This window comes from Salvelinus alpinus, chromosome 29 (assembly GCF_045679555.1).
Source record: "Salvelinus alpinus chromosome 29, SLU_Salpinus.1, whole genome shotgun sequence".
NCBI lineage: Eukaryota > Metazoa > Chordata > Actinopteri > Salmoniformes > Salmonidae > Salvelinus > Salvelinus alpinus.
In genome coordinates this window covers 8,630,917-8,652,894 of record NC_092114.1, presented here as the reverse complement: position 1 = coordinate 8,652,894, position 21,978 = coordinate 8,630,917, and the positions used below count along the sequence as shown (strand labels likewise).

Below are 21,978 nucleotides of genomic sequence, written 5' to 3'. Positions count from 1 at the left end.
TCTGGTTACAGAACAGCTGAACAGGTAAACCCACTTCTGGTTACAGAACAGCTGAACAGGGCCCATGACATATATATGAGTGTCTGCTGTATGTAAAGGAACAGCAATACAAATAGTAAATGAATTGAGATGGTAATCCCAGTGACAGGTTTTTGGGATTAAATTCACAAACAACATTATTCTTGCACTCCAAGAATATATGTTTAGACTGTAAATATACAGTACCTATATCATAATAATAATAATAACCATTTTATTATTATTATTCCCTGAGTCAAATCTAACCATTTCCTACCAGCTATATCAATGTCAGAATTCCCTGAGTCAAATCTAACCATTTCCTGCCAGCTATATCAATGTCAGTATTCCCTGAGTCAAATCTAACCATTTCTTACCAGCTATATCAATGTCAGTATTCCCTGAGTCAAATCAGGCTTTTAAAAAAGTAGATTGGTGTTTCAATAGTCAGTACAGGGCCACAGTATGAAAGACAGATTGATGTTTCAATGGTCTCTCTCTCTTTCAGTGTTTTCACTGGGAAGACCTCTGGTTTCTCTCTCTGTCAGTGTTTTCACAGGGAATACCGCTGGTTTCTCTCTCTGTCAGTGTTTTCACAGGGAATACCGCTGGTCTCTCTCTCTTTCAGTGTTTTCAATAGAAAGACCTCTCTCTCTCTCTCTCTCTCTCTCTCTCTCTCTCTCTCTCTCTCTCTCTCTCTCTCTCTCTCTCTCTCTCTCTCTCTCTCTCTCTCTCTCTCTCTCTCTCTCTCTCTCTCTCTCTCTCTCTCTCTCTCTCTCTCTCTCTCTCTCTCTCTCTCTCTCTCTCTCTCTCAATTCAATTCAATTCAATTCAAGGGGCTTTATTGGCATGGGAAACATGTGTTAACATTGCCAAAGCAAGTGAGGTAGATAATATACAAAAGAGAAATAACAATAAAAATTAACAGTAAACATTACACATACAGAATCTCACATATCAGAATATCAGAATTACACATATCTCTCTCTCTCTCTCTCTCTCTCTCTCTCTCTCAGTGTTTTCACTAGGAAGACCTCTGGTCTCTCTCCACTAGAAGACCTCTGGACAGACTCACAGCCTCAGGTGTTGGGCTGCTGCCCTCTGTCTTCCATTTTATCTTCATCCAACAGGGATGATAAACTGAATATCGTCAGTGTCCAAGGAGAACAAAAGTGAGAGAGAGCAAGAGGGAGAAAGAGAGAAAGAGAGAGAGGGGGGGGGAGAAATAGAGAGAGAGAAAATATAACCAGAGAATGGTAGAGAGTGTGGAGTATTCTCTGAGGAGGGAAGGTTCATGTATGGAGTATTCTCTGAGGAGGGAAGGTTCATGTATGGAGTATTCTCTGAGGAGGGAAGGTTCATGTATGGAGTATTCTCTGAGGAGGGAAGGTTCATGTATGGAGTATTCTCTGAGGAGGGAAGGTTCATGTACTGTGTATTCTCTGAGGGAAGGTTCATGTATGGAGTATTCTCTGAGGAGGGAAGGTTCATGTATGGAGTATTCTCTGAGGAGGGAAGGTTCATGTATGGAGTACTCTCTGAGGGAAGGTTCATGTATGGAGTATTCTCTGAGGAGGGAAGGTTCATGTGTGGAGTATTCTCTGAGGAGGGAAGGTTCATGTATGGAGTATTCTCTGAGGAGGGAAGGTTCATGTATGGAGTATTCTCTGAGGAGGGAAGGTTCATGTATGGAGTATTCTCTGAGGAGGGAAGGTTCATGTGTGGAGTATTCTCTGAGAAGGGAAGGTTCATGTATGGTGTATTCTCTGAGAAGGGAAGGTTCATGTGTGGAGTATTCTCTGAGAAGGGAAGGTTCATGTATGGAGTATTCTCTGAGGAGGGAAGGTTCATGTGTGGAGTATTCTCTGAGAAGGGAAGGTTCATGTATGGTGTATTCTCTGAGAAGGGAAGGTTCATGTATGGAGTATTCTCTGAGGAGGGAAGGTTCATGTATGGAGTATTCTCTGAGGGGGGAAGGTTCATGTATGGAGTATTCTCTGAGGGGGGAAGGTTCATGTATGGAGTATTCTCTGAGGGAAGGTTCATGTATGGAGTATTCTCTGAGGAGGGAAGGTTCGTGTATGGAGTATTCTCTGAGGGAAGGTTCATGTATGGAGTATTCTCTGAGGAGGGAAGATTCATGTATGGAGTATTCTCTGAGGGAAGGTTCATGTATGGAGTATTCTCTGAGGAGGGAAGGTTCATGTATGGAGTATTCTCTGAGGAGGGAAGGTTCATGTACTGTGTATTCTCTGAGGGAAGGTTCATGTATGGAGTATTCTCTGAGGAGGGAAGGTTCATGTATGGAGTATTCTCTGAGGGGGGAAGGTTCATGTATGGAGTATTCTCTGAGGGAAGGTTCATGTATGGAGTATTCTCTGAGGGGGGAAGGTTCATGTATGGAGTATTCTCTGAGGGAAGGTTCATGTATGGAGTATTCTCTGAGGAGGGAAGGTTCATGTATGGAGTATTCTCTGAGGAGGGAAGGTTCATGTACTGTGTATTCTCTGAGGGAAGGTTCATGTATGGAGTATTCTCTGAGGAGGGAAGGTTCATGTATGGAGTATTCTCTGAGGAGGGAAGGTTCATGTATGGAGTATTCTCTGAGGAGGGAAGATTCATGTATGGAGTATTCTCTGAGGGAAGGTTCATGTATGGAGTATTCTCTGAGGAGGGAAGGTTCATGTATGGAGTATTTTCTGAGGAGGGAAGGTTCATGTATGGAGTATTCCCTGAGGAGGGAAGGTTCATGTATGGAGTATTCTCTGAGGACGGAAGGTTCATGTATGGAGTATTTTCTGAGGGAAAGTTCATGTATGGAGTATTCTCTGAGGAGGGAAGGTTCATGTATGGAGTATTCTCTGAGGGGGGAAGGTTCATGTGTGGAGTATTCTCTGAGGAGGGAAGGTTCATGTATGGAGTATTCTCTGAGGAGGGAAGGTTCATGTGTGGAGTATTCTCTGAGGAGGGAAGGTTCATGTGTGGAGTATTCTCTGAGGAGGGAAGGTTCATGTATGGAGTATTCTCTGAGGAGGGAAGGTTCATGTATGGAGTATTCTCTGAGGAGGGAAGGTTCATGTATGGAGTATTCTCTGAGGGGGGAAGGTTCATGTATGGAGTATTCTCTGAGGGAAGGTTCATGTATGGAGTATTCTCTGAGGGGGGAAGGTTCATGTATGGAGTATTCTCTGAGGGAAGGTTCATGTATGGAGTATTCTCTGAGGAGGGAAGGTTCATGTATGGAGTATTCTCTGAGGAGGGAAGGTTCATGTACTGTGTATTCTCTGAGGAGGGAAGGTTCATGTATGGAGTATTCTCTGAGGAGGGAAGGTTCATGTATGGAGTTCTCTCTGAGGAGGGAAGGGTCATGTATGGAGTATTCTCTGAGGAGGGAAGATTCATGTATGGAGTATTCTCTGAGGGAAGGTTCATGTATGGAGTATTCTCTGAGGAGGGAAGGTTCATGTATGGAGTATTTTCTGAGGAGGGAAGGTTCATGTATGGAGTATTCCCTGAGGAGGGAAGGTTCATGTATGGAGTATTCTCTGAGGACGGAAGGTTCATGTATGGAGTATTTTCTGAGGGAAAGTTCATGTATGGAGTATTCTCTGAGGAGGGAAGGTTCATGTATGGAGTATTCTCTGAGGAGGGAAGGTTCATGTATGGAGTATTCTCTGAGGGGGGAAGATTCATGTGTGGAGTATTCTCTGAGGAGGGAAGGTTCATGTATGGAGTATTCTCTGAGGAGGGAAGGTTCATGTGTGGAGTATTCTCTGAGGAGGGAAGGTTCATGTGTGGAGTATTCTCTGAGGAGGGAAGGTTCATGTATGGAGTATTCTCTGAGGAGGGAAGGTTCATGTATGGAGTATTCTCTGAGGAGGGAAGGTTCATGTATGGAGTATTCTCTGAGGGGGGAAGGTTCATGTGTGGAGTATTCTCTGAGGAGGGAAGGTTCATGTATGGAGTATTCTCTGAGGGGGGAAGGTTCATGTGTGGAGTATTCTCTGAGGAGGGAAGGTTCATGTGTGGAGTATTCCCTGAGGAGGGAAGGTTCATGTGTGGAGTATTCTCTGAGGAGGGAAGGTTCATGTACTGTGTATTCTCTGAGGAGGGAAGGTTCATGTACTGTGTATTCCCTGAGGGAAGGTTCATGTATGGAGTGTGTGAAGTCTGTTTGCTGCTGTGTTGTTTGTGAACAGTTCCATCCTGAATACTCCATACTCATGTGGTTTGGATAGAGCTGAGCTATTCAAGGACACATCTCTTGTGTTATAATGCTGCAGGGACCAAACCATAGAAATAGTATTTTCGATATCCTTTTATAAGGGGTAAGCATATGCAATTCTTTTGTTCTTTTTATCTAAAAGAAAAGATCAACATTAATAAATATGATATAATACACAATATAAGTAAATATAAATGTCATATAATTACATTAGCGTTTTTATTTTATATTATATTTTATATTATAACTTTTCAACTTGTTTTAATCTTTTTTTCAGTTCTGTGTTTTCTTTCCCTAAACGGGCATTCAAACCATTTGTACAAATGCAAAGTTTTCTTGTAAAAACAAATTAACATATCTGGGAAGAACATACAGATGAAAAGCAAGGCGTCCTCCACAATGAACCAACAAGCTGTTGTATGGCTGGTAACTATGGCAGTGTCAACAACAGAAAAGATACAAGTTAGTTAGCAACAAGGCTTTTATGCACCGGGCCAAGTTTATGAATGGCTTTTTTAGAAAGCACTCGTGATTCAGACTTGATTGTTAAACGTCCGTGGACATTCTGTGCTCGACTGAACCTCTAAACCAGGAAAAACACACTTTGTTAATATCACGTTGTCAGAGAGGTTGTTTTAATTAGTTAGTCGTTTGATCACAGACGGCTCAAATGCATCTCACACAAATATTGTACGTCACTTTGTCTCGTTGGGCCCCGTTGCACGTGCACGCACTCACACACGCATTTAAACACACTCTGCATTAAAAAAACAGGTCTATTGAAACCTGCTCCAGTTAACAGCAGCAGACAGCTTGCAGCCTGCAATGGGGCTAGATGTAGAGTGAGTGAGAAGAGTGAGTGAATAGAGTGAGTGAGTGAGTGAGTGAGTGAGTGAGTGAGTGAGTGAGTGAGTGAGTGAGTGAGTGAGTGAGTGAGTGAGTGAGTAGAGTGAGTGAGTGAGTGTAAGAATGAGTGAGAGTGAGTGACTGAGTGACTGAGTGAGTGAGTGAGTGAGTGAGTGAGTGAGTGAGTGAGTGAGTGAGTGAGTGAGTGAGTGAGTGAGTGAGTGAGTGAGTGAGTGAGTGAGTGAGTGAGTGAGTGAGTGAGTGAGAGAGAGAGTGTGAGTGAGGGAGAGTGTGAGTGAGTGAGTGAGTGAGTGAGTGAGTGAGTGAGTGAGTGAGTGAGTGAGTGAGTGAGTGAGTGAGTGAGTGAGTGAGTGAGTGAGTGAGTGAGAGAGTGAGTGAGTGAGTGAGAGAGTGTGAGAGAGAGAGAGAGTTGGTGAGTGAGTGAGTGAGTGAGTGAGTGAGTGAGTGAGTGAGTGAGTGAGTGAGTGAGTGAGTGAGTGAGTAGAGTGAGTGAGTGAATGAGTGAGAGAGTGTGAGAGAGACACCCTACGGGCCCTGGTTAAAAGCAGCGCACTATGTCATGAAAAAGGTGCCATTTGAAACTTTTCCATAGCAGCTATGTAAACCTTGCCCCAGCTGCTGGACATCCACGGCAGCAGAGACATACACCTGGCTTCTGCTGTCTTCAGACTGTGACAGTAGAGTAGTCAGTGGTGCACTTAACCACGGGTGAGTTGGCAGAAGCTTCTGACTCTCTACTCTCTCTGGCTGGGCCGGGTCTGCAGGCCAAAGCACTCCTGTCGTTTATTATTGTATCGTTCTGTACTCAGACGTGACATTTTCCACTCTCCCATTCTCGCCACACAGTCCCCCTCTCTGTCCCTCCAGGTCATAATGTGTCTTGAATACAATAAAATGTTTTTCCACAGGGTGATTCTTTTGTACACTTTAGACAAGCAGAGACAGGAATAGACAGTGTCAGATGGTAAATTATATTCAACATAAGAGCTGAACCGCTGCATAAGGTCATTACATGTAACCCCTTACCTTTCTGTGTGGGTAGAGTTGGGAGGTCGTAACCCTTTACCTTAACTATGTGGGTAGAGTTGGGAGGTCGTAACCCTTTACCTTAACTATGTGGGTAGAGTTGGGAGGTCGTAACCCTTTACCTTAACTATGTGGGTAGAGTTGGGAGGTCGTAACCCTTTACCTTAACTATGTGGGTAGAGTTGGGGGGTCGTAACCCCTTACCTTAACTATGTGGGTAGAGTTGGGGGGTCATAACCCCTTACCTTAACTGTGCGGGTAGAGTTGGGAGGTCGTAACCCCTTACCTTAACTGTTTGGGTAGAGTTGGGGGGTCGTATGCTGTAGACACCATTCTCTGTGAGCCCAGATCTGAAGATTTCAGCACAGTTTCTGAAGATCACTGGCTCCTCTTTGGGTGTACTGGGTATATCTGGGTAGAGAGGGATAGCATTCAGGATAATGACTATGTACTGGGTATATCTGGGTAGAGAGGGATAGCATTCAGGATAATGACTATGTACTGGGTATATCTGGGTAGAGAGGGATAGCATTCAGGATATTGACTATGTACTGGGTAGAGAGGGACAGCATTCAGGATAATGACTATGTACTGGGTATATCTGGGTAGAGAGGGATAGCATTCAGGATAATGACTATGTACTGGGTATATCTGGGTAGAGAGGGACAGCATTCAGGATAATGACTATGTACTGGGTAGAGAGGGATAGCATTCAGGATATTGACTATGTACTGGGTAGAGAGGGACAGCATTCAGGATAATGACTATGTACTGGGTATATCTGGGTAGAGAGGGATAGCATTCAGGATAATGACTATGTACTGGGTAGAGAGGGATAGCATTCAGGATAATGACTATGTACTGGGTATATCTGGGTAGAGAGGGGTAGCATTCAGGATAATGACTATGTACTGGGTATATCTGGGTAGAGAGGGATAGCATTCAGGATAATGACTATGTACTGGATATATCTGGGTAGAGAGGGATAGCATTCAGGATAATGACTATGTACTGGGTATATCTGGGTAGAGAGGGATAGCATTTGGGATAATGACTATGTACTGGGTATATCTGGGTAGAGAGGGATAGCATTCAGGATAATGAATATGTACTGGGTATATCTGGGTAGAGAGGGATAGCATTCAGGATAATGACTATGTACTGGGTATATCTGGGTAGAGAGGGATAGCATTCATGAAAATTAATATGTACTGGGTATATCTGGGTAGAGAGGGATAGCATTCGGGATAATGACTATGTACTGGGTATATCTGGGTAGAGAGGGATAGCATTCAGGATAATGACTATGTACTGGGTATATCTGGGTAGAGAGGGATAGCATTCAGGATAATGAATATGTACTGGGTATATCTGGGTAGAGAGGGATAGCATTCAGGATAATGACTATGTACTGGGTAGAGGGGGATAACATTCAGGATAATGACTATATACTGGGTAGAGAGGGATAGCATTCAGGATAATGACTATGTACTAGGTATATCTGGGTAGAGAGGGATAGCATTCAGGATAATGACTATGTACTAGGTATTTCTGGGTTGAGAGTTGGGGGCAATTTCGTCATATATTTCCTTGGTGTTAAATACAGTGAACCATACTTTTGTAATGGCTAGCTCAGAATATGAGCTTTCCAAAAGTTGTTTATATATCATAGAGATCAGTCCTTTCAGGAGCCCAGATCATGTATTTATAAACCCAATCGTGGGATGGTTTGGTAGTTGGGTATCACAAGGGACTCCACAGGCCAGCATAGCTGACCTAATTTGTAAATGTAGATAAAGGATTTGCCTGATAATGTGTCTGTATCTTTCAAACCTTGGCATGTTCTCAAACCATTACTGTCTGTGATATTGGCAAGGGTACGAATTCCACATTTAGACCACTGTGGGATACATAAGGCCACCCTCCAGATCGCAAGGCATTATTGTGAAATATGTGACTCACTTCAGGAAACTAGGCGTATGTCGCAAGTCACTACTTCACAGGAGAGCTATTTGAACATAAACTTTTTTTTTTTTATCAAAATGCATTTTTTGGCAGAAATGCCTTCTGGAACATGTGAACTTTCATGTGACACAATAACAAACTTGTATGCCATCTGTAAATATGAATACAATTGTTCAATTACGAGCCTAGTTGGTTTAGCCACAGAAAAAGTCAGGAACCTTTCCCGCTAGCCATGATTGGCTGAGATAATGGATGGGCTGGACATGCCGAGAGATGAGTTCGGATTGGTCTGCCATCTAGCACGCTTCTGTCTATAACATAAGCTGGTCAGTATGTGTAGGTAATCCTTTAGAACACAGCTTTTTTTAAGATATCACGTTTTTTTAGTACTGTGCACCTCCCATAGTCTGTTCTTGACTTGGGGACTGTGAAGAGATCTCTTGTGGCATGTCTTGTGGGGTATGCATGGGTGTCTGAGCTCTGTGCTAGTCGTTTAACTTCTTTGATATAGGGGGCAGCGTTTTCACTTTTGGATGAATTGCGTGCCCATAGTGAACTGCCTCATACTCTGTCCCAGATGCTAATATATGCATAGTATTATTACTATTGGATAGAAAACACTCTGACGTTTCTAAAACTGTTTGAATGATGTCTGTGAGTACAACAGAACTCATATGGCAGGCAAAAAACAGAGAAAAAATCCAAACAGGAAGTGAAAATTCTGAGAGTGGTCGTTGTTAAAGTCATCGCCTATTCAATTCCCTGTAATATATGGATCTGTTTGCACTTCATACGCCTTCCACTGGATGTCAACAGTCAGTAGAACGTGGAATGAAGTTTACGCTGTGTTGTGGGACCGGATGGGAGGGGAATGGGTCAGTGGTCTGGCAGATTGCCAGTTCTTGGTCAGGCTCTTTCCTCATGTTGTCGCCTTGTGTTCCATTACTTATACAGACATGAAAGAATGCTTCGGTTGGAACGATATTGGATATAAATGATAACAACATCCTGAAGATTGATTCTCTACTAAATTTCAAATAGCCGTTTAAGGGATATATCAGTGGAAACCACCTCTTCCATGACAATAGGAGACACCATATTACATTGTTTAAGGGTATATCAGTGGAGACCACCTCATCCAGGGTAATAGGAGACACTATATGTCTCTCTATAGTCAGCCAGGGGATGGGATGGAATACCTGGAAATACAATTTAAGGTTTGGTACGGATAGTCCTACGTCTTTTCCTCTTTGCAAATTAGTTATTAATTTCATACGAGCTCGTTTTTACCTTGCGATATACAGCGCCTTTGGAAAATATTCAGACCCCTTGACTTATTCCATGTTTTGTTACGTTACAGCCTCATTCTAAAGTTGATTAAATATACTTTTTTTCTCGTCAATCTACACACAATACCCCATAATGACAAAGCAAAAACAGGTTTGTAGAAATTTTGGGTAATTTATTAAAATGTAAAACTGTAAAAAGAATATTTAAAAAATATATCAAGTTTTCAGACCCTTTACTCAGTACTTTGTTGAAGCACCTTTGGCAGAAATTACAGCCTTGAGTTATTTTCAGGTCTCTCCAGAGATGTTTGATCGGGTTCAAGTCCAGGCTCTGGCTGGGCCACTCAAGGACATTCAAAGACTTGTCCCGAAGCCACTCCTGTGTTGTCTTGGCTGTGTACTTAGCGTCGTTGTCCTGTTGGAAGGTGAACCTTTGCCCCAGTCTGAGGTCCTGATCGCATTGGAGCAGGTTTTCTTCAATAATCTCTCTGTACTTTGCTCCGTTCATCTTTCCCTCAATCCTGACTAGACTCCCAGTCCCTGCTGCTGAAAACATGCCCACAGCATGATGCTGCCACCACCATGCTTCACCGTAGAGATGGGGCCAGGTTTTTTCCAAACATGATGCTTGGCATTCAGACCAAAGAGTTCAATCTTGGTTTCATCAGACCAGAAAATCTTCTTTCTCATGGTCTGAGAGTCCTTTAGGTGCCTTTTGGCAAACTCCAAGCAGGCTGTCATGTGCCTTTTACTGAGGAGGGGCTTCCGTCTGGCTACTCTACCAGAAAGGCCTGATTGGTGGAGTGCTGCAGAGGTTGTCCTTCTGGAAGGATCTCCCATCTCCACAGAGAAACTGTCAGAATGACCATCGGGTTCTTGGTCACCTCCTTGACCAAGACCCTTCTCCCCCGATTGCTCAGATTGGCCGGGCGGCCAGCTCTAGGAAGAGTCTTGGTGGTTCCAAACTTCTTCCATTTAAGAATGATGGAGGCCACTGTGTTCTTGGGGACCTTCAATGCTGCAGACATTTTTTGATACCCTTCCCCAGATCAGTGCCTCGACACAACCCTGTCTCTGAGCTCTACGGACAATTCCTTCGACCTCATGGCTTGGTTTTTGCTCTGACATGCCCTGTCAACTGTGGGACCTGATATAGACAGGTGTGTGCCTTTCCAAATCATGTCCAACCAATTGAATTTTCCACAGGTGGACTCCAATCAAGTTGTAGAAACATCTCAAGGATGATCAATGGAAACAGGATACACCTGAGCTCAATAAGGAGTCTCATAGCAAAGGGCCGGAATACCTATGTAAATAAGGTATTTCTGTGAATATTTTTCATTTTTTACATTTGCTAACCATTTGCTAACCATTCTAGTCTAACAAAAGACAGAGGTAGAACTGCCCAAGGAGCTTTGGTTTCTGATGTCAGATACAGTGGGGCAAAAAAGTATTTAGTCAGCCACCAATTGTGCAAGTTCTCCCACTTAAAAAGATGAGAGAGGCCTGTAATTTTCATCATAGGTACACTTCAACTATGACAGACAAAATGAGAAAAAAAAATCCTGAAAATCACATTGTAGGATTTTTAATGAATTTATTTGCAAATTATGGTGGAAAATAAGTATTTGGTCAATAACAAAAGTTTATCTCAATACTTTGTTATATACCCTTTGTTGGCAATGACAGAGGTCAAACGTTTTCTGTAAGTCTTCACAAGGTTTTCACACACTGTTGCTGGTATTTTGGCCCATTCCTCCATGCAGATCTCCTCTAGAGCAGTGATGTTTTGGGGCTGTTGCTGGGCAACACGGACTTTCAACTCCCTCCAAAGATTTTCTATGGGGTTGAGATCTGGAGACTGGCTAGGCCACTCCAGGACCTTGAAATGCTTCTTACGAAGCCACTCCTTCGTTGCCCGGGCGGTGTGTTTGGGATCATTGTCATGCTGAAAGACCCAGCCACGTTTCATCTTCAATGCCCTTGCTGATGGAAGGAGGTTTTCACTCAAAATCTCACGATACATGGCCCCCATTCATTCTTTCCTTTACACGGATCAGTCGTCCTGGTCCCTTTGCAGAAAAACAGCCCCAAAGCATGATGTTTCCACCCCCATGCTTCACAGTAGGTATGGTGTTCTTTGGATGCAACTCAGCATTCTTTGTCCTCCAAACACGACGAGTTGAGTTTTTACCAAAAAGTTATATTTCGGTTTCATCTGACCATATGACATTCTCCCAATCTTCTTCTGGATCATCCAAATGCTCTCTAGCAAACTTCAGACGGGCCTGGACATGTACTGGCTTAAGCAGGGGGACACGTCTGGCACTGCAGGATTTGAGTCCCTGGCGGCGTAGTGTGTTACTGATGGTAGGCTTTGTTACTTTGGTCCCAGCTCTCTGCAGGTCATTCACTAGGTCCCCCCGTGTGGTTCTGGGATTTTTGCTCACCGTTCTTGTGATCATTTTGACCCCACGGGGTGAGATCTTGCGTGGAGCCCCAGATCGAGGGAGATTATCAGTGGTCTTGTATGTCTTCCATTTCCTAATAATTGCTCCCACAGTTGATTTCTTCAAACCAAGCTGCTTACCTATTGCAGATTCAGTCTTCCCAGCCTGGTGCAGGTCTACAATTTTGTTTCTGGTGTCCTTTGACAGCTCTTTGGTCTTGGCCATAGTGGAGTTTGGAGTGTGACTGTTTGAGGTTGTGGACAGGTGTCTTTTATACTGATAACAAGTTCAAACAGGTGCCATTAATACAGGTAACGAGTGGAGGACAGAGGAGCCTCTTAAAGAAGAAGTTACATGTCTGTGAGAGCCAGAAATCTTGCTTGTTTGTAGGTGACCAAATACTTATTTTCCACCATAATTTGCAAATAAATTCATAAAAACTCCTACAATGTGATTTTCTGGATTTTCTTTTCTCATTTGGTCTGTCATAGTTGAAGTGTACCTATGATAAAAATTACAGGCCTCTCTCATCTTTTTAAGTGGGAGAACTTGCACAATTGGTGGCTGACTAAATACTTTTTTGCCCCACTGTATGTAATAGAGGAGGATAAGGGTTTAACAAACCCAAAAGTACATTTCCAGAGGGGACAACATCATTTTTGAAAATAGTTTAATGTCTGTGTTTATCAAAGAAAGAGGGGGAGATAGTGAGTGCACTGGGTGGCGTCCTTACCTTGTTTTAATAAAAGCTAAATTACTGCTGTATTCACATCCCTTCTAAATGAACCTCTGTGAACGGCTGTGTTCATCATTTACACTGGACCTAATTGGTTCCAAAATAAACTAAGTAACCATATTCAGACCTTTATACTTAGGTTAGCAGACTTGACCTTTATGATTACGGTAGCAGACTTGACAAGTAAGTGTGTGTGTAATAAAGATTTTTTTTTAAGAAACACATTCAATGCACAAACACATTCGCAGTAGATCTCTCTCACCATTGCAGTGGGTGACCATGGCTAGCAGCTGCTGCACTGTGTCAGTCAGTATAGCCTGCTGTTTCTGCAGTAGTGTGCTGTTGTGTGCGGAGGTTCCCAGCTCTCCCTGTAGCTGGGTGACCAGGCGCCTCTGTCTCTCCAGCATGTCCTGCAGCTGCTGTCTCTCCCTCTGAAGACCTTGGAGCTCCTTAACATGCCTGGCCTCTAAAGCTGAGAACCTCTGCTCTAGCAAACTAAAAGAGAGAGACAGAGAGACAGAGAGAGAGACAGAGACAGAGACAGAGACAGAGACAGAGAGAGAGAGAGAGAGAGAGAGAGAGAGAGAGAGAGAGAGAGAGAGAGAGAGAGAGAGAGAGAGAGAGAGAGAGAGAGAGAGAGAGAGAGAGAGAGAGAGAGAGAGAGAGAGAGAGAGAGAGAGAGAGAGATATGAATGGATGGATGGATGGATGGTAGTCTCTCAATTCTAAGAGGAACCATCCTACAGGGACAGTCAAAGAACCCTTGATGGACCATTTTTCTTCCTAAGAGTGACCTAGCCATAAGAAAGGGAGGTGGCAGATAGAGATTAGAGGAGTGGGACAGCAACTGAACGGTTGACCCCTGGTGGGGTCAGGTGACATTGATGTAGTAAGTAGAGAGACCTGTCAGCACTATACAGCAGCAGCTGACGTCTGCATATCGAGCGGCTCAATCACTACCCTGGGGCAACCGTGACGTGCGTGCATGTGTGTATTACCCACCCCGCTCCAAATGAAGCCTGTAAATATCCCAGTCTGATGTTTATAGCTCTGTCTAACAACAGAGCAGAAACAACCCAGAGATACACTGATACAAGCTGCTTCTCACTCTGCTCTGCACGGTACCCGCTCTCAGCCTCACAGACTGATACAAGTAGGGCGTGGTGGATAGGGCCCTCTGAGGGAGTGGTGGATAGGGCCCTCTGGGGGAGTGGTGCATAGGGCCCTCTGGGGGAGTGGTGGATAGAGCCCTCTGGGGGAGTGGTGGATAGGGCCCTCTGAGGGAGTGGTGGATAGGGCCCTCTGGGGGAGTGGTGGATAGGGCCCTCTGGGGGAGTGGTGGATAGGGCCCTTTGAGGGAGTGGTGGATAGGGCCCTCTGAGGGAGTGGTGGATAGGGCCCTTTGAGGGAGTGGTGGATAGGGCCCTCTGGGGGAGTGGTGGATAGGGCCCTCTGAGGGAGTGTTGGATAGGGCCCTCTGAGGGAGTGTTGGATAGGGCCCTTTGAGGGAGTGGTGGATAGGGCCCTTTGAGGGAGTGGTGGATAGGGCCCTCTGAGGGAGTGGTGGATAGGGCCCTCTGAGGGAGTGGTGGATAGGGCCCTCTGAGGGAGTGGTGGATAGGGCCCTCTGAGGGAGTGGTGGATAGGGCCCTCTGAGGGAGTGGTGGATAGGGCCCTCTGAGGGAGTGGTGGATAGGGCCCTCTGAGGGAGTGGTGGATAGGGCCCTCTGAGGGAGTGGTGGATAGGGCCCTCTGAGGGAGTGGTGGATAGGGCTGCTGTACCTGGTTTTATCGTTGAGTCGTGAGATCTCCTGATTCTGCTGTAGGACGTGTTTCTCCAGACGGTTAGTGAACAGAGAATACTCTAACAGCTGGATCTCCATTCTACTGGTCTGGTTCAGCACCTACGGAGGGAGGGAGGGAGGGAGGGAGGGAGGGAGGGAGGGAGGGAGGGAGGGAGGGAGGGAGGGAGGGAGGGAGGGAGGGAGGAAGGGAGGGAGGGAGGGAGGGAGGGAGGGAGGGAGGGAGGGAGGGAGGGTTTTTCAGTTACCTGACAGTTACCTGCTTAAATTCTTGCTAATCTAACTGCACTGTCCAATTTACAGTAGCTATTATATATGAAAGAATATCATGCTATTGTTTGAGGAGAGTGAACAATTCTGAACATGAAAAGTTAATAATAAACCAATTAGGCACATTTGGTCAGTCTTGATACAACATTTTGAACAGAAATGCAATGGTTCATTGAATCAGTCTAAAACTTTGCACGTACACTGCTGCCATCTAGTGGCCAAAATATAAATTGCAGCTGGGCTGGAATAATACATGCTGGTCTTTCTCTTGCATTTCAAAGATGAAGGTACAAAAAAATACAAAAGAAAGGTTGTTTTTTTCTTTGTATTATCTTTACCAGATCTATTGCGTTATATTCTCCTACATTCCTTTCACATTTCCACAAACTTGAAAGTGTTTCCTTTCATATGGTACCAAGAATATGCATATCCTTGCATCAGTGCCTGAGCTACAGGCAGTTAGATTTGGGTATGTAATTTTAGGCAGAAATTGCTAGCTAGCTGATATAGAGATAACTGAGTACTTTCTCAAAGCTATACACCAGACACAGGTAGATAAACATGGAGGGGCCTGTTATACAATTTCACAGATTAAAGTTTAATAAAGCTACATTTGTATCTTATTTTTGCAGCTAGACTGATAACCAACCAGTTACAATATTTGTACAGGTTGCACTGTCGTACAGCTCTACAGTACAACAAAGGACCATCTGTGTTGTGGATCCATGTTGGATGTTTTAACTGGCTGATTGTCCGTCCCCTAATTCAACTCAGCATGTCAATCAAAGTGTTCACAATGAGGGACAACAGATCTCAGAGCAGTGGTCAACCCTGGGTCCCCAGCCCTGGTCCTAGAGTGCCACAGGGTGTGGAGTGTTTTGGTCTTAACTAATGACAAGACACCTGAGACAATTAGCTCAATCAATGAGTCATTCCTGGAACATATGGGACAACTAGCCTGATCAATGAATCACACCTGGGACAACTAGCCTGATCAATGAATCACACCTGGGACAACTAGCCTGATCAATGAATCACACCTGGGACAAGTAGCCTGATCAATGAATCACACCTGGGACAACTAGCCTGATCAATGAATCACACCTGGGACAACTAGCCTGATTAATGAATCACACCTGGGACAACTAGCCTGATCAATGAATCACACCTGGGACAACTAGCCTGATCAATGAATCACACCTGGGACAACTAGCCTGATCAATGAATCACACCTGGGACAACTAGCCTGATCAATGAATCTCACCTGGGACAACTAGCCTGATCAATGAATCACACCTGGGACAACTAGCCTGATCAATGAATTACACCTGGGACAACTAGCCTGATCAATGAATCACACCTGGGACAACTAGCCTGATCAATGAATTACACCTGGGACAACTAGCCTGATCAATGAATCACACCTGGGACAACTAGCCTGATCAATGAATCACACCTGGGACAACTAGCCTGATCAATGAATCACACCTGGGACAAGTAGCCTGATAAATGAATCACACCTGGGACAACTAGCCTGATCAACGGATCACCCCTGGGACAAGTAGCCTGATCAATGAATCACACCTGGGACAACGAGCCTGATCAATGAATCACACCTGGGACAACTAGCCTGATCAATGAATCACACCTGGGACAACTAGCCTGATCAATGAATCACCCCTGGGACAAGTAGCCTGATCAATGAATCACCCCTGGGACAACTAGCCTGATCAATGAATCACATCTGGGACAAGTAGCCTGATCAAAACATTGAAAGTTGAATCATGTATTTTGTTGCAGGGCTGAACCGAAAGCCTGTGAATTCCTGTAGCTCTTTCGGACCAGGATTTTTTGACCCCTAAATGATCAGCAATCCAGTTGCCGTTATATATCTTGATATAAACATGGAAGAGGTCGGAGGTAGTCTTCACAACAGATCCACCTGATTGGCTTACCTGGGTCTCCACATCTGTCAGTTTGCGGGTCTGCTCGGCTGATTGGCTGAAGAGGTTAGTCCCGATCTCCAACATGGCCGCCGTCTGGGTGTGAACAGCGTTCCTCTTCATCTCCTCCATCCCAGAACGCAGGTTCTCCTGGATGGACCTCTCCAGCTGGAATACAGGAAGAGAGATATACAGGGAATACCAGGAATATGGTCAGGAGAGAGATATATACAGGGAATACCAGGAATATGGTCAGGAGAGAGATATATACAGGGAATACCAGGAATATGGTCAGGAGAGAGAGAGATATACAGGGAATACCAGGAATATGGTCAGGAGAGAGAGATATACAGGGAATACCAGGAATACCAGGAATATGGTCAGGAGAGAGAGATATACAGGGAATACCAGGAATATGGTCAGGAGAGAGAGATATACAGGGAACACCAGGATTATGGTCAGGAGAGAGAGATATACAGGGAACACCAGGATTATGGTCAGGAGAGAGAGATATAGAGGGAATACCAGGAATATGGTCAGGAGAGAGAGATATACAGGGAATACCAGGAATATGGTCAGGAGAGAGAGATATACAGGGAACACCAGGATTATGGTCAGGAGAGAGAGATATAGAGGGAATACCAGGAATATGGTCAGGAGAGAGAGATATACAGGGAATACCAGGAATATGGTCAGGAGAGAGAGATATACAGGGAACACCAGGATTATGGTCAGGAGAGAGAGATATACAGGGAATACCAGGAATATGGTCAGGAGAGAGAGATATACAGGGAATACCAGGAATATGGTCAGGAGAGAGAGATATACAGGGAACACCAGGATTATGGTCAGGAGAGAGAGATATAGAGGGAATACCAGGAATATGGTCAGGAGAGAGAGATATACAGGGAATACCAGGAATATGGTCAGGAGAGAGAGATATACAGGGAACACCAGGATTATGGTCAGGAGAGAGAGATATACAGGGAATACCAGGAATATGGTCAGGAGAGAGTGATATACAGGGAATACCAGGAATATGGTCAGGAGAGATAGATATACAGGGAATACCAGGAATATGGTCAGGAGAGAGAGATATACAGGGAATACCAGGAAAATGGTCAGGAGAGAGAGATATACAGGGAATACCAGGAAAATGGTCAGGAGAGAGAGATATACAGGGAACACCAGGAATATGGTCAGGAGAGAGAGATATACAGGGAATACCAGGAATATGGTCAGGAGAGAGAGATAGACAGGGAATACCAGGAATATGGTCAGGAGAGAGAGATATACAGGGAATACCAGGAATATGGTCAGGAGAGAGATATACAGGGAATACCAGGGAATTTGGTCAGGAGAGAGAGATATACAGGGAATACCAGGAATATGGTCAGGAGAGAGAGATATACAGGGAATACCAGGAATATGGTCAGGAGAGAGAGAGGTATACAGGGAATACCAGGAATATGGTCAGGAGAGAGAGATATACAGGGAATACCAGGAATATGGTCAGGAGAGAGAGATATACAGGGAATACCAGGGATATGGTCAGGAGAGAGAGATATACAGGGAACACCAGGAATATGGTCAGGAGAGAGAGATATACAGGGAATACCAGGAATATGGTCAGGAGAGAGAGATATACAGGGAATACCAGGAATATGGTCAGGAGAGAGAGATATACAAGGAATACCAGGAATATGGTCAGGAGAGAGAGCTATACAGGGAACACCAGGAATATGGTCAGGAGAGAGAGACATACAGGGAATACCAGGAATATGGTCAGGAGAGAGAGACATACAGGGAATACCAGGAATATGGTCAGGAGAGGGAGATATACAGGGAATACCAGGAATATGGTAAGGAGAGAGAGATATACAGGCAATACCAGGAATATGGTCAGGAGAGAGAGATATACAGGGAATACCAGAAATATGGTCAGGAGAGAGAGATATACAGGGAATACCAGGAATATGGTCAGGAGAGAGAGATATACAGGGAATACCAGGAATATGGTCAGGAGAGAGAGATATACAGGGAACACCAGGATCATAAACAGATAGATTTGTTTGGGGGGAACTAAATGAAATTTGTTCTGAAGTATCTGTCCTATATTTTTTGAAAGGCTGGTCATGCCTCACATCAACACCATTATCACAGAAACCTTAGATCCACTCCAATTTGCATACTCTCCCAACAGATCCGCAGATGATGCAATCTCTATTGCACTCCACACTGCCCTTTCCCACCTGGACAAAGGGTACACCTATGTGAGAATGCTATTCATTGACTACAGCTCAGCGTTCAACACCATAGTGACCTCAAAGCTCATCACTAAGCTAAGGAACCTGGGACTAAACACCTCCCTCTGCTACTGGATCCTGGACTTCCTGACGGGCCGCCCCCAGGTGGTGAGGGTAGGTAACAACACATCTGCCATGCTGACTCAACACAGGAGACCCTCAGGGGTGCGTGCTCAGTCCCCTCCTGTACTGCCGATGACACAACAGTGGTAGGCCTGATCACCGACAACGACGAGACAGCCTATAGGGAGGAGGTCAGAGACCTGACCGTGTGGTGCCAGGACAACAACCTCTTCCTCAACGTGATCAAGACTAAGGAGATGTTTGTGGACTAAAGGAAAAAGAGGACCGAGCCCGCCCCCATTCTCATCGACGAGGCTGCAGTGGAGCAGGTTGAGAATTTTAAGTTCGTTCCTCTACATGGTCCAAGTACACCAAGACAGTTTTGAAGCGGGCACGACAAAACCTATTCCCCCTCAGGAGACTGAAAAGATTTGACATGTGTCCTCAGATCCTCAAAAGGTTCTACAGCTGCACCATCGAGAGCATCCTGACTGGTTGCATCACCTGGTACGGCAACTGCTCGGCCTCCGACTGCAAAGCACTACAGAGGGTAGTGCGTACAGCCCAGTACGTCACCACAGGATATCAGTCATTCAATTGGCCTGTTAAACCACAGGATATCAGGCAATTATTTTCAGCAATGTCACCAACACAGGCTCCCTCTCTCTCTCTCTCTCACACACACACACACACACACACACACACACACACACACACACACACACACACACACACACACACACACACACACACACACACACACACACACACACACACACACACACACACACACACACACACACACACACACACACACACACACACGCACACTTACACACACACCCACACACACGCACACACACACACACACACGCTCTTTAGTGACTACCTCTGTTTTAGTGAACCCTGAGGGAGAACAGAAAGACAAGAGGAAGATGTCTTACCTTCTGCAGCCACTGTGTATTGTTCTCTATGGAGCTCTCCAGACTCTCCAGCTTCCTCTCCTGCCACGAGGGCCTAGCGGGCTGGGCTTTGTCCTGCTCAGGGTGACTCGATCCTGGGTCGGGGGCTGGCGGTGGTGGGGAGTCCCTCTGGAGGGAGTTGGTGACCTGGAAGTCTTGGAGGGGTTGGCAGTGTTCCACCTCGGGGAGGATGAAGGTGTAACTGCAGGGTCCATGTTGCACCCGGTGCTGCTTCTTCTCTGAGCCAATCACTGCAGTCGACAGGTACACCAGGTAGGCCAGGACTAGGGCCAGCAGCCGGCCCATCTCAGGTGAGACGAGAACAGGGGGGGGGAGGAGAGTGGAGGAGAAGAGGGGGAAGAGGAGTGAGGGAGAGGGGTAAGTGGAGAGGGGAGATGGAGGGTCGTCACACTTTAGCAGACAAGAACACCAAAAGAGTCTTTCTCTCTCCCTCCTTGACTTTCTCAGGTCTCTCTCTGTCTTCAACGCCTTCTCATTCCCTCAGTTGCAAACTCTCAATTTATCCACAGTGTGTTGCTCTCCTTGAAGCTGCTGTCAGAGAATCTCTGTTGCAATGGATCTGTCTTCCCCGAAAACCACCTCCTGCTATTCCACTGCTCTCTGTCTGTCTGGACAGATACACAAAACACCCATACACTCTTACACACAAGCAGGACGAGATGATTGCGGTCTGTTCTCTCCGCGGTGTTCAGATGGGACGACCCCCTCCTGGAAACAAGCTGCTATCTCCCCAGTCTGATTATTAAACTCCTGTATTGTTGCCATGTGTTTCATCCGTCTCTCTCTCTCTCTCTCTCTCTCTCTCTCTCTCTCTCTCTCTCTCTCTCTCTCTCTCTCTCTCTCTCTCTCTCTCTCTCTCTCTCTCTCTCTCTCTCTCTCTCTCTCTTTCTCTCTCTCTCTCTCTCTCTCTCTCTCTCTCTGTCTGTCTGTCTGTCTGTCTGTCTGTCTGTCTGTCTGTCTGTCTGTCTGTCTGTCTGTCTGTCTGTGTTTGTCCATTCGCCAGGATGGAGAGAGGAGGAGTAGAGAAGAGAGGGAGCAGCTGGGTTTGGGATGTTGGCTGAAGGTGGCAGAGCTCTTAAAGTAGTGATAGGGTGTACCTCTCCTCTACAACCCCTCGTTCTTCAACACATTATCACTCAAACACCCTTCCCTCCCCCTCCCTCCCTCCCTCCCTCCCTCGCAGGGATGCTCCCCTCCCTCTCCCTCCCTCCCTCGAAGGGGTGCTCCCTCCTTCTCCCTCCCTCACACGGATGCTCCCCTCCCTCTCCCTCTCCCTCCCTCCCTCGAAGGGATGCTCCCCTCCCTCTACCTCCCTCCCTCGAAGGGATGCTCCCCTCCCTCTCCCTCCCTCCCTCCCTCCCTCCCTCTCCCTCGAAGTGATGCTCCCCTCCCTCTCCCTCCCTCTCCCTCGGAGGGATGCTCCCCTCCCTCTCCCTCCCTCCCTCGCAGGGATGCTCCCCTCCCTCCCTCTCCCTCCCTCCCTCCCTCCCTCTCCCTCGAAAGGGGTGCTCCCTCCCTCTCCCTCCCTCCCTCACAGGGGTACTCCCTCTCTTTCTCTCTCGCTCTAGCTCCCACCCTCCCTTGAAACAGGGGTTAGAGGAAACCACAAAAATGTCTGGCAGATGTGGTTTGATCCATCCCACCTGTAAGAATGTCAGACCTGTGTCTTCATGGCCTCTACCATGTAGAACAGAGGGGTGTACTGGCTTATACCATCTAGAACAGAGGGGTGTACTGGCCTCTACCATCTAGAACAGAGGGGTGTACTGGTCGCTGAGAAATCACGGTTTGTGGCTTTTTTTCGTCATTTATTTGTTTGTCCAGAGAGCCACCTGTTTTGAGCCTCACCGGTTTACCAAAATAAATTACATCAAATACATATAAACAATGTAGAGAAAACAAAAACAGTTAATAAAGCTGCTACTCCTACCTGCCAGTAGATAAATACACTCCTACCTGCCAGTAGATAAATACACTCCTACCTGCCAGTAGATAAATATACTCCTACCTGCCAGTAGATAAATACACTCCTACC

At 45.7% G+C, this 21,978-nt stretch overlaps 1 protein-coding gene across 1 annotated transcript in view; it reads right to left on the bottom strand.

Annotated features, from left to right (window-relative positions):
• Positions 1-20,864, bottom strand: part of LOC139558931 (angiopoietin-2-like) — a 54,881-nt gene extending 34,017 nt beyond the window's left edge. The window contains exons 1-5 of the mRNA XM_071374436.1: positions 19,905-20,864; positions 16,604-16,759; positions 14,359-14,480; positions 12,839-13,071; positions 6,423-6,547 (exon numbers count right to left, since the gene is read on the bottom strand). Coding sequence (XP_071230537.1) covers positions 6,423-6,547; positions 12,839-13,071; positions 14,359-14,480; positions 16,604-16,759; positions 19,905-20,228 — 960 coding nt within the window. The 5' untranslated portion in view covers positions 20,229-20,864. The remainder of the gene's footprint in view (positions 1-6,422; positions 6,548-12,838; positions 13,072-14,358; positions 14,481-16,603; positions 16,760-19,904) is intronic.
• Between the last annotated feature and the right edge of the window lie 1,114 nt (positions 20,865-21,978).